The sequence below is a fragment of the Stenella coeruleoalba genome (assembly GCF_951394435.1).
Source record: "Stenella coeruleoalba genome assembly, chromosome: 2".
NCBI lineage: Eukaryota > Metazoa > Chordata > Mammalia > Artiodactyla > Delphinidae > Stenella > Stenella coeruleoalba.
The window spans coordinates 40,774,783-40,788,641 of record NC_137147.1 but is presented as its reverse complement, the minus strand read 5'-3'; the positions used below and the strand labels follow the sequence as shown (position 1 = coordinate 40,788,641).

General features: G+C 34.2%; 1 protein-coding gene across 1 annotated transcript in view; it reads left to right on the top strand.

Moving 5' to 3' along the window:
- The window catches only part of LRRC9 (leucine rich repeat containing 9), a 106,600-nt gene that overhangs the window by 56,482 nt on the left and 36,259 nt on the right, over positions 1-13,859 (top strand). The window contains exons 18-22 of the mRNA XM_079908455.1: positions 5,903-6,094; positions 7,342-7,467; positions 9,613-9,747; positions 10,770-10,947; positions 13,048-13,268. Of these exons, the coding sequence (XP_079764581.1) occupies positions 5,903-6,094; positions 7,342-7,467; positions 9,613-9,747; positions 10,770-10,947; positions 13,048-13,268 (852 nt within the window). The remainder of the gene's footprint in view (positions 1-5,902; positions 6,095-7,341; positions 7,468-9,612; positions 9,748-10,769; positions 10,948-13,047; positions 13,269-13,859) is intronic.

The following is a 13,859-nucleotide window of genomic DNA, read 5'->3' as shown; positions in this document are numbered from 1 at the left end:
AATTGGCAACTGGATCCAGAGATTGGATCAGACTCTGGTTCCATTCCTCTGGCGAGACTACAGGGACACATAATGTCTAGTTGTCTCACTTTTCTGATTCTAGGAGCCATTATTAATGCCTGTATCTTTTAATTCATTGGAGATTACAAAATAGCAACATTCTTATTCTAGAATTTCTTTTTCATTTATTAATTGGAACACTTTTACATAGAGACGTTTCCCCTTATCTATTATTTGGATACCCAGTAGGACTATTCATACAGAAAATGCAGAATAGATGTTTATTTGATTTTATTTACCAACTTTGAAGATAATGAATTAGTTCCTTACGAATTCCCAAAGATAAGCAATACTTTTTTAGTTTTAATATCATTAGGAATGCAAGGACTTAAACATATTTGATGATATTCAATTTACTGCAATTACTATCATGATTGAAGCTCAAATTTTCTCATCCTTAGCCAGTGGAAGCATCATAAGGTTAGCTCCTTTTGCCATGACCCTAGTAGTCTGTGATAGCTTCTTTGCCACCTGGTATGAAAGATGTTCCATACACATTTTATGTATTTTTCTGTTGCAGACATGGGATCAACTATTTCTTCAAGGAGCCCTGGTTTCTTTTAGAGAAGTGGTATTTAAGGGCCACAATCTGGGTTTGTCATTGTTTCTAGGTCTTTCCATTGGACAGAATTTGTTGTGGGGGAGGGATGTGTGTGTGTGTGTGTGTGTGTGTGTGTGTGTGTGTGTGGTATATGTGCAAGTAAAACTAACCTCATGAATTTATATTGATGCTTCCAATTCGAATTTAAGACTGCAAATCATTTAACTTAACCTTTCTCTGTTACTTACATCTATATCTTTTTTTCCCACACCAATAATCCTGATTCTCAGGGATACAAGGTGATAGAATTAGGATATTTAATAATCACTCATTTGTTTTATCCCCTATTACACACACAAAAGTCTCAGAATGATAGCGCTAATACTCTCATCAACATGTTACTGGAAAGATTTTTTAAAAATTTTGTGTATGTTCTTTTCATTCTTCTCTATTTTAAAAAATAATTAAAATTATCATACTATATCTACTTTGTTAGAGCATGTAGCCCTTACATTCTGTACACTCTCCCTTTTAGTTCATTGGTAATTGTGTATTTAATTCTTATCACCAGTTCTTAGGGTGGTATCAAACATTTTGATTGTCTGAAAAATATTCTATTATAGATTCCTCAGGAAGGGCTTATGGAAACAGTATCCCTTCGGTTACTGAATGTTGATAATAATTTATCTATGTCCTTTATACTTGAAAGGCAGTTTTGTTAGATATAAAATCCTTGGCTCACAATTTCTTTTCTTGGGCATCTTAAATGTTATTTCATTTTCTTCTGGCATAAAGTGTTGCGGTAGAAAAGTCTGATGAGAATGTATAATTTTTTCCCTTGTAAGTCACAGGCTTCGTTGTTCCGGGTCAATATTTCGGATTCACAGTATGCTTTTCCAAAATGTAGATTAAAATCATTTTTTCTTTTGTTTTTTTGAACTGGAGGTTTTTAGCAATTTTTCTGTTTCCTTTCTTTGGTTCTCTTCTTTAGGAACTCCCATTATCCATATGTTGAATTTTTACCTATCTTCACTATTTGTCACTTTCTCTTGAGTCCTTTTTATCTCTCCATTTAGATTTTAAATTGATTTGATTTTTTAAATTTTCATCTTTTTCACCTTCTATTTATCTTAAGGCATTATTTGTTGTGTTTACGTCTTTTGTCTTTGACTAGTTTAATCTTCATTTCTGAAATGCTTTTATTATTTTATTTCGAATTCTTTTCTGGGTTCTTCTCATTTCTGAGTTTTTCTAATCCAGATTTATGTTGTTATTTTGTATCTTGTATCATTCTTAAATCTTTTTGCTTTTTCTGAAATAATAGGTTTATGGTTATGATATGTTTCTTGGGCATATATTTCTGGTATACTTTTATTGCCTGCAGCAATATAGCAATATTTCTCTCTCTCTGTCTTACACACACACACACACACACACACACACACACACACACACACACGCACGCACACAGCTTTATCTGGGATTTGACCTTAATACTTTTTTGCTGCTCATTTTCCAGTGAAATTAGTTCTTAACTTTTAAAACAAAAGTGGGGTTTGGGAAAGCTTTTCTAATTTCACAGATCTCCCTCTTCTGCTGTTTATATGTACTGTTTAAAAACTGTAGCACTTACTTTCTGAAATTTCCTGGCTCTATTCCCTTCTTCCACTTCAGTTTGAACTTTCTCTTTTATTTGCCTTTTTTGTCCTTATCCTGTTTAATTTTTATTTAGCCCAGCAGTTTCTTCTCCAAGAAAGATTCAGTTCTGTAAGGGGGCCCAGGTGGGGCAGTTTGAAGATTCGTAGGGGCTAGACTGCTCCATCCCCTTCAGACCTTTTTACTGTAGGTCCCATGCACTCACCTGGTATCAAAGAGGGCAAAACTCCTCCCACTTTCAACTGCTGTATTCAGTTGGCCCTCATACCTTCCACTGAATATTGGTTGGCTATTTTGGGGCTCTCTTATTCTCAGGTCCCTCAGAGGCTGCCCTGATGCTTCCTTCTTCCTCTCACATAGACCTGGACACCATGTAGGTCTTGTGGTTGGTGGTGGTTTATCCCCACCAACTTCTTTGAGACTTATGGGGCTACCTTGTTATGTAGCTTTGTTATAAATGTTGTCCATAGAATTTTGGTTTTATTTTTAACCCTCTTTTTATGTGGGGATTCAGAGAGATTGAACACCTATGCTGCATAGGCTCTATATTCTACAGTAATCTACTTTGTATGTGTGTTTAATATTAATTATATTTATCTCAGCATCATAAAAGGCTATGATCTAATTTAATCACTCACCTATTATTCCTATTGTCTTCTAAGTTTTTTAATTTGCCTCTCATTTTTACTATCATTTTCCTTAAGTGTGTCTCTAACATGGAGAGTTTCCATACCCATCTTGCATGCTAGGCATTAGTTATACTAGGTTGCAGAAAGCAAACATATTGTTACTATGTGTTCATCACCCTGGCCTTGCCTTGTGAGTCAAAATACCCAATCTGTGACTGTTTATGTAATGAAAGACCTGGGCTTCATAAATGGTGGAAATACACTATATAGTTTTTGTAGAGTTTTTAAAAATCTAAATAAGATATCCACATAAGGTAAATTGAAAGGGCATAAGCTGTATGCCTGTCATTCACTCACCTGAACTATCAGAAAAGGAGAGTATCCAAGCAAAATGAATAGGAACAGATTTATTTTTCTCTGAAAATAGTTACACCATAGTCAGAATTGGCCAAGGAAAGACAAATATGTATGGCTATCTGCAACTTTCATAGATTATGGGCCTAATTTTTTATGGAAATAGTACTTCTGTCTTATCTTTTCCAATGAGAAATTTATTGTTAAAGTGTTTCTAATGCCTTGAGACAGCTAATCTACATTTAGAGATTGAACTATTACCCCTAAAATATTTTAAAGAGGTCTTGTGGGTTTTAATTTTTGTAAGTTGGGCTACATTGTACTGTAACTTACAAAAGATTTAAACTGAAGCACAAGAAATGTTAAAACACAAAACTCTGCTACAAAACTGAAAATATTATTCCTTGAATATTTATGGAGTGTATGGAGTCTGTTTTATATTCTGGGAACATAAAAAAGTGAAGATCCCACCCCTATTTTCAAGGAAAGAAGGCAGTTATCTTTATATGATGAATGATTCACAAATGCTAGTCTGCATGCAAGTGCCGGAATTTGGGACAAGTTTTTAACCACTTTTTGATGAAAAATAGGAGAAGATGGGCCATATAGTAAATTTTTATAAATCTAAATTAATTTAAAATACTGTTCTAAGATTATATCCTTAATACTTTTTTACTGCCAAATATCCTTTTGTTCAAGAAATTATAATCATAGTAAATTATAGGATTTATTTTTACTATGCTTACTTATGGAGATTAAAAAGTCAGTAACACTATTTGATTTCCAGAAATTTTTTAGATTTTAATGATCTGAACACTCAACTCTTGAAACCTGAGTCACTATAATAGACGCTATTCCAACAATATGAACTATGCGTTATATAAGCAGTGACTAATTCTATGGTGAATTCAAACAATTGTTTGTTTTAAACTGTAAAGAAATCAAGTTTATTTTTAATTTATAGTAATATTATTTTTATTTTAAAAAATATGTTGCAAAATATTTTCTTCAAGTACTCTTTATCTCTTTCTTGTTCTGGGTCTGAGTTCGTATATACTTTAAAAGAAAATTTTGTTTGCAACAAATAGAAGTAACAAATTAAAGTCTTAAAGACTTCTTACAAATATGTAAAATAAAGATCTGAATATATAAATGGCCAAAGATGAGAAACACAACAAACAAACAAACAAAATTTTTAAATGTCTAATATAAACACATGGAAAAGATGTGCAACTTCACTGATAATAATATAAATTAAAATAAGGCGGGTGGGTTGGTGGGTATTTAAGGAAACGAGCATTCTCAAATTCCATTGCTGGAAGAAAAAACTGGTACAAACTTCCTTAAAACTATTTGGCAACATTTATCAAGAGTCTTAACAATACAGAAATCCATAAAACCAGTAATCTTATTCCTAAAAACCTTTTCTGAAAGTATATTGGCGTCTCGGTTAAAGTATTATGACCACGGACATTTGTTGCAGTGTTGACAACAATTAGAAGCCACATAATTGTCCATAATGAAATGTTTAAAACAATACTAATAATTCACATATTAGAATACTATGCAATCATGAAAAATCATTTTTAAAAATAAATTTATTTATTTAGTTTTGGTGGCATTGGGCCTTGGTTGCTGTGCGCAGGCTTTCTCTAGTTGCGGCGAGCAGGGCCTACTCTTCATTGCAGTGCGTGGGCTTCTCACTGCAGTGGCCTCTCTTGTCATGGAGCATGGGCTCTAGGTGCATGGGCTTCTGTAGTTGTGGCATGTGGGCTCAGTAGTTGTGGCTCGTGGGCTCTAGACTGAAGCCTCAGTAGTTGTGACACATGGGCTTAGTTGCTCCACGGCATGTGGGATCTTCCCAGATCAGGGGTAGAACCCATGTCCCCCACATTGACAGGCGGACTCTAAACCACTGTGTCACCAGGGAAGCCTCATGAAAAATCATTTTGAAGAATACTTAATGGTGTGTGAATATGTTAGAAGGGTACAAAATTCTATATAACAGAATAATATGTTTTATATAAGAAAAAATATAGGGCTTCCCTGGTGGCGCAGTGGTTGAGAGTCTGCCTGCCGATGCAGGGGACACGGGTTCGTGCCCTGGTCCGGGAGGATCCCACATGCCGCGGAGTGGCTGGGCCCGTGAGCCATGGCCGCTGAGCCTGCACGTCCGGAGCCTGTGCTCCGCAATGGGAGAGGCCACAGCAGTAAGAGGCCGGCGTACCGCAAAAAAAAAAAAAAAAAAAAATCATGTACTTCTAAAAAAGGAAATTATAGAATGGAATAGATTTAGTTTCTGCCTCTGAAGACGAAACTTTTTTAACCAGGCCATGAGTTCAATTGTATAAACTAGAAGCCTAGATATAAGAAATGTAATTCTTTGTTTGTTGGAGACAATTATCTTGCCAGTTTCTCTTTTCCTTCTCCTCCATGAAAACAAACATTGCCACTCTATGTTAAAAGGCTGAAGTGAGAATTAAGAGAAAATGACTAGGAAAATATGTACATTGATACCATTGCTGCAGTATAACTAGTGTTTGGGTTTTCTGTGAGGATTACCAAAAAAGCACGTAAAATACTTAGAGAATCAGAGAGAAAAGAACTGTGTAAATACAAACCGTGATCCTTCTAGCATCACTTCTATTTGTATGTGTTGCAGGATAACCTTGAATATTTGGATGCAAGTCATAACCATGTGATAACTCTTGAGGGATTTAGAGGTCTGATGAAACTTAAGCACTTAGACTTGAGCTGGAATCAACTGAAAAAATCTGGCGATGAAATAAATATGTTATGCAAACACACCACAAGCCTTCTCACTCTGGATATTCGACATAATCCATGGCAAAAGGTATGAAACAGAAATGTTTATAAAAAAGCAAACAATCATTTTTATTTCAAAGCTGTTTTCTCACTACTATTCAAGAATAGCCAGAAATAGGCAAACTATCTTTGTCTCGCTAGAATTCCCTTAAGTATTTCATAAGTTGAATTTAGTGTAGTGATCAAGTGAATAAAATGTTACTATAAGAAAAGTCTTTAATTTCACATCAGACTTTTTTTGCAACCTCTAATAGTTTAAGAGTATTGTGGTTTTAAAAGTGTTAGATGTCACTGCCATTTGCACACCTTCAGAGAATTTTCATAGTGCAGTATAGCTCAGCATGCTAGAACCCTACTGTAATGAGGCATAGGAACCAAGAATAATAGAATACAGTGAGAGAAACATACTATTAAAGGGGGAAAAATTAACAAAAGCATGTTTACTTTTAAATTAACAATAGTATGTTTCTCTCACTGTATTCTATTATTCTTGGTTCCTATGCTTCACATTCCCTGATGAACCTGAATTATAAAGTCTTATTTATGTTCTGTTATAAAAGGAAATTTGATTGAACGCTATTCTTTCTCATCACAAAAATATGTAGATTCATGCTAAGAAATTTCAATATTCAATGATTATACTGAAGAGTATCTCCAAGTATTTAAAATAGCCCCAAGTTTATAATTTCAAGACTATTCCTTTCCTTGCTTTTCAAAAATGTATATAGACTGTGTTCAACATTTTTAAAAGGGACTAAAGCATGATTGGTTCTTTTAAACTGGCCGTATTACGATGTTTATACTATTGTATTTCTCCTTTTTAGCTCAGTAAAATTGAAGAATATTTTTCTTTTGCCAAATCAGACTTCCTGAATGATCACAGTACAGCTGTAGCCCTGTTGCCAAATTAAATGTCAAGAGCTGAAGATCTGTATTGGATCACCCATGGAGCTGACTAGCTAAATGCTGATCTAGATAAGCAGGAGGCACTGCAGTTGTTCTGTGAACACTTTTCACCACAGTCACTTTTCAACAGCTTGTGGGATTTCCTCTCTCCACAAGAGTAGAACTATCCACCTTCAAACAAAAAAGATTAATTCTTAAATATAATTTAATTTCAACTATTGTTTAAAGAATTAAGCCTTTATTTTTAGACAAATATAATAAAGTAGGAGATGCATAATTTGAATTATGTGGGAAGGAACAAAGAACTCCTTTCCATGTCATAGCACATGTAATATTTTGTAAAAATTAACTTTTGGTATTTTTCCCAAGCCAGCCACATTAAGACTGAGTGTTATTGGCAGATTAAAGACTCTTACTCAGTTAGATGGAGTCCTTATTTCTGAAGAAGAAGCAACAGCAGCTAAGAAATTTATTTCTGGGACAAAGATTACTCAGGTTGGATTTTACTGTTTAATATTTCTTGTTCTATTTAGAATATACAAATAATATTTCCCATACTCTTATTTTGTTATTGAGATTTTATATTCTCTCTTAGCATGCTAATAAAAAGATCCGTCTATAACAATCATATCACTTGAATTTTTTTTCTGTTTAAATGTATTCCATTTAAATACCAACTGGTTGTATGGATTCTCATCCCTGCACACTACCCCCAAAATACCTCTAGGGTAACTGTTTCTTTCCTAGTCAACCTGAACTCACCAGAGTCCTTTAGAACCTACATGAAAATAAGCAACTTTCTGTGGATAAGGTAAGCTTCGAGGCCTTGAGAAAGCATTTAGTAAATTATTTACCTAGTATTGATATTATATGTGTCTGGCTGAAAGAAAACAAAACCTATTAACTTAGGGAAGGGGAAATACCTATATTATCCAGATTAAGAACGCTACTTTGGCCAAAGTAGCTTCAACATCCTAAATATCTCCACTCTAGTTATCTAGCTATTTACTTTTTGTGGAATATTTGAATATTAATTCCTTAATGTAATGTTTAATTTTGTATCTGTTCAAAGTGAAGGAAAGAAACTCTTTTGTTGATAAGAATATAATTAACTCCTGAAGAAGAGTTGGGGATTTATCCTACCAGAAATCAAAACTTACTAAAATCCTGTAAGACAATGTGGAATTGGAAGAGTTAGACAAATAGACCAATACAACAGAGTATAAAGACCCAGTGTAGACCCACACATACCTGGAAAATTGATAAATAACAGAGCTGCGTGTACAGATCAGGGAGCTAGTCAATAAAAGGCACTGGAACAAGTGCATTAAGGCTTTCACTACAAAAAGCAAAACCAAAAATGTTTTAGAAGAAAAGATCAGAGATTATCATTATAACCTTGAATGAGGGAAGAATTTATTATGCAAGAAACAAAGAGCATATACTATAAAAGGTTAGATTTGTCTATGTTAAAATTAATACATCTATTCCTCAAAGGGCAGAAAGTGAAAAGACAAGCTATATACTGGGAAAAGAAATTTGAAACACATCTGACAAAAAATATTCTTTATATATCCAAAATATATCAGGAAAAAGACAACCAATCAAACAGAAAACTGAGCAAAACATTTAAACAGACACTTCACTGGAGAGGAAATCAGAACAGCCAAACAACTTAGGAAAAGATGCTCTACCACATTAATACTCAAGAAAATAAACATTAAAACTTAAATGATCTACCAATTTATGGCCACTACTGGGGGGAAAAAAACCCTTGACAATATCAAGTTTTAGCAAAGGTTTGAAGTAAAGGTTACAATTGGTACAACCATCTTGGATAACAAATTGGCCCTATCTAGTAAAGCTAAATATATACATACCCTAAACCTAGCAAGTTATATACTCTAAAGAAACTCTTGCATATATATACCAAGAGTCATGCACAAGAATATTTATGACAGCAATGCTTATAATAGCAAAAAACTGAAATCAGCTCAATGTTCATTGATGGGAGAATTGATAAGGAAATATTATATAGCAATGACATATGAATGAACTACATCTACAGGAAGAAGCACAGAAGAATCTCATGGATATAATACTGAGCAAAAAAGCAAGTCATAGAAGAATATAAACATTCAATTTACATAAAATTTGAATATGTATAAGACTAATATTTTATTTATGGATATAAACATAAGTCTATAAAGAAAGAAAGTATGATAGATACAAAATTTGAGATCAATTGAATGCTTCTTAGGGAATTGATTCACTTGAGATGAGTGATGGCTTCCAAGGAGAAGGAGAGAAAAAAAGATTAGGATGGGGCACCCAGGGAGCTTCTAGGGTAGTAGGAATATTCTGGCTCTTAAACTGGTTTCATGATGGATTATATGGTGTTTGTTTTATAATAATCCTTTCACAGTTTTATAAATATTATTTTGTGGTTAAATGTCTGCTAAAACAAAAAAATGAGTGAGATATATAAAGTATATCCAGATACTGAAAACATTTTAAGGTAAAGAAAATGTCATATTTTAAAAGTATTCATTGGGCCGCTCATCTAGGAAACAATTCTTTTAACTATATATATATGGACCTCTCTGTGCTATTTCCTTTATGTGTTTTTCGTTTTATTAGTTATCTCTCTTACGGCATTCTAGTACTAAAGAGGAGAGATCACGGATTCTTAGTATATGGCCTTCTGCCAAAATTCTGACACAGATTTCAAAATTAGGACCACATTCACATCTGAGTGGAAACTGGTACTTGAAGGTAAAGACAATTTATTAAACCTAATATAAAAATTTAATTGTTTTTTTAGTCAGCTTTGGCCTTTGTATCATAACGAGGGCATAGATAGGTAATGGGCAGAAAACTGGAAGAGCTAAATTAGAAGTAAAAGAGAAGTCAAGTCATGAGTAGTTATGTCACAGGGGCTAGAACTCAGCAGTGGTCACTACAGAACAGGAAATTTAGGATAAAGGTACACTGCAAAACCAAAGGGTAGATTCTGAGAATATATCAAAATAAACAAGAAAACTTTAAAGCTCAGAGCCAGAGACCAAGCCAAAAATTTGGATGGCAAGGTAAAAGGGATCAAGAATCCTGGCAAGAGAATGGAGGAACTGGTCAGAATTCAGCCAAGGCTAAGGGAAAAGTTATGGAGCACTAGCAGCTTCTTGCTCAAGAAGCACCCTTTTACCTCTTGCCAAAGATAGAAACTGGGCTAAGAGAATCTGACCCTTGAAAATGGAAGATATTAGTGGCATTCTTTTTATTACAGAATATACATAGATATTTAGTTGTGATGCCGGCTCTGTGATAGTCTTAGCTGACTCCACAGGGAGTTGTGAAATTAGAATGGCCCTTTAAATCTGTCCCAAGTTGGGCTGAGATGGCCAGGCCTTTCTTTCCTTTCATCATTGGATGTGGGCCAACCTGGGAAGGAGCATGACCTTGGACAAGGCAGCTCTCTGCTGCTGATGCTGTCCCTGAAGGGACTGACAGTTGAAGGCTTTCTGCCAACAGCACTTGCAGCAACTGGGACAAGTCCTTCACTGCTGGGAATCTGACTGGCACAGCTCAGTGTCTGTAATACCATATAAGTCCCTCTGAGTTATAATCTTGTCAAATTTTACTTTTCTGTAAACTAAGAGCTTTGCAATATCTTTAGTTCCTAGAGGACTTTTTATGTTACTTACCACATTTGAATTATTTCATTAGCCTTTTTATCTTATAACATTGAAGTTATTGATGTCATCCAGAAGCAACATATAATGTGAATTATTCTACAGATAACTGCCTTAAATTTAGATGGGCAACATCTTTTTGAAATCACAAATTTAGAAAAATTGGAAAATTTGAAGTGGGCATCATTCAGCAACAATAATCTCACTAAAATGGAAGGCTTGGAATCTTGTGTTAACCTGGAAGAGCTCACATTAGATGGAAACTGCATCTCAAAGATAGAAGGTAAGGTATTAGAGAATTCTAAAGTCTTAAAATATGAATGTCTAATTAACAAGAGCAAAAAGTGAATAACACTGAGGATAGAATTTCTGAAGAGGAAGGTCTTCAGAGAATTTCCAAGAAGGTTTGGAGTAGAGTATTCTAAACACCTCTTTAGTGGGATCTGTGACTGACTGCTATATATAATGAGCCCAACTAGCTGCCTTCCCTCCCCTCTCTTAACCAGTGTTTACCACCTATTACCAAACTTAGCACATTACAAACTAGTCAGTGTTCAAAATCTGTACCATTGAGTAAATAAATGAAAGAATGAGGTGTGCTTTTGAAAAAGATAAAGCAGCTCAGTTCATTTTTCAAAATATGGAATTAAGGTTACATTTGGAAATTTGAAGACTTTCAACAAAATGAACATTTTATTCACTGGAGGTTGAAAATCAGATGTACTATATAAACTTTTACTGGGATCCACATACAAGTACAAATTAAGCAGCTTTATTAATGCCTGCATAAGTGTACACACACACACATCATGCATACTTATCTAGGTATAATACATTTCTGGATGTGCATTTTGGTAACAAGGCTGTCCTTGTCAAGGAGAGAAGGTAGGAATTGAAAATCATGCCTGAGAAAGAGACTTAATTTACACTTTATTAGCTTTTGAATTGTTTTTAGCATGTGTGTACTACCTTTTTCATAAAATAGAAAATTTTACTTTAAAAAATTACATATGCAAAAGCAAGTATTAAAAACAGCATGTATAACATTTGTTATACTTCATTTTAATGGCTGTTAACAATAGTTTCTAAAAATTGCTTGATCATAAGAATCACTTAGGATACTTATTGAGTATATAGATCCACAGGCCTCTCCTCTGTAGATTTTAGCTAAGTAAACAGTGCGGGGGGGTTGGGGGTGGGGGGGCGGAGGTGTAGGTCAGGCATCTGTGTTTACAACTATCACTAGTCTCCATTCCCATACAATAGGGTGTTAATTTTGCTATGTATGTAACAATTGAGAACCCTATTTCCTTTTTATTCCCCTCCATAAGCCTACTGAAGGGAAGACTCCTTCAACCTGTATTTTCCCTATACCCACTTTTCAAACATAGCTACCCCACTAAACTTTAACAGATATTTATCTTCTTTTTTCCAAACATAGATAGGCTTAATATGCATTTAAGGATTTTTGCTTTGATACTACATCCTAACTTGCCCTAGATTGATTTGCTTTCAGCATTTCATAGTCCCATGATAAAGGCTGGTGTGAAAGGGGTGCATGAATAAAATTTATTGAGGACTGATTATTTATTTGCCAAAAGCTATAACTGATACTTTTCAAATGCCATTCCGTTTAATTCCATAACCGTTAGAAGTAGATTTCAGTATATCCATTTCATGGATGAAGAAAATTTGTCTCAGAGGTTACATAATTTTACATAATTTACCTATGGTCCCAAATCTAGTGTGAAACCAACATTTAAAACCAGTTCTAACTCCAGAGTTCTTATCTGTCAACTGCACCATCCTACCTACAGTTATAAAGTGTCTACAGCACATAATGTACATAGGGGGTTAGATTGTGGTGAGAGGAAGCATTTTCTAAAGTTCTGTCTTAGACTGCTTTCAAGCATACAAAGGTAGAATTAGGTTCTTTTTAATACAAATGATGGCACAGTAAGGAATACTTTCCAGAGTGTTGTATTCTAGTTCCTTACCCTTAATGTTTTACAATGGGGGTTGGTGATTATTTTGAGCTTTGTAAAGTAGAGCTTTATATTATTGTGATGGTGAAAACCTTAATTAATTACATAATTTAAAGGTTATTTGAAAGCTTAATTCAGTATTTCCTATACAATACCTTCCCTTAACACCTAAAAAAAATGTGTCTACTTGGAAATCCAAAATTGGAATTTAATATATTATCTAGTACACATTTTATTCTTCTTTAACAAAAGGAAAAACAATGATGGTTAATACTATAAAATCTGTAAAGCCATTTGAACTTAGAAAAAGATAAACAGTAAAACAACCAGCCAGGTATTTTTTAAATTAACTTTTCAGTGCTGTCTGAATCTTTTCTTGAATTTGCTTATTTTTCTAGGCATTTCCAAGCTGACTAAATTAACCCGCCTCAGCATAAATAATAATCTCCTCACTGGTTTGGAAAAGCATACTTTTGATAACATGCTTCATCTTCATTCCCTTTCTCTTGAGAACAACAAAATCACTTCATTGAGTGGTTTACAAAAAGCTTTTACACTAATTGAATTATACATAGGCAATAACTATATTGCTCTCAATCAGGAGATCTACAATTTAAAGGTGACTATCTGGAGTACTAATGTTTTTGGTTTTCTAAATATTTTCTTATTTCTTTATACTATGAAAGTAATGCATGTTCACTGTACAGAATTTGGAAAATATAGAAAAATGTAAGGAAGAAAATAAAAATCAAGAAAAATGTATTTGATGTCCATTTCCTACCATTGGGACTTGCAGTGGCCTCTTTCCTTTTGCTGATACCATATTGCTAGGGCTTTATCTCCTACCAAAAACTTATGTCCATTTCCCATCTTTCCTTACTTGCAGCCTTATCCTCATTGTATTCCCCCAATACAACTACTTCTAGAGCTGCAGAGTCAACCTAATCAACAACAGCAACAAAACAAACCATTTTACATTATAGATGAGGATTAGTTTTACTCCCTCTTGTCTTAACCTCTCCCATCCATATCTACTCAGGGCCCTTCCTTCACAACAAACGTCTTATCTAATAAGGAAGCACATTTTCCCTTAAGATGAATTCTGCTACTCTTACAAGGCAGAAGCACTTCAGTTTTATCCCTCATCAGAAGACTGTTTTTCATTGTTTCATTTCACTGTTGTATCTGTATACACACATACTATTTAACA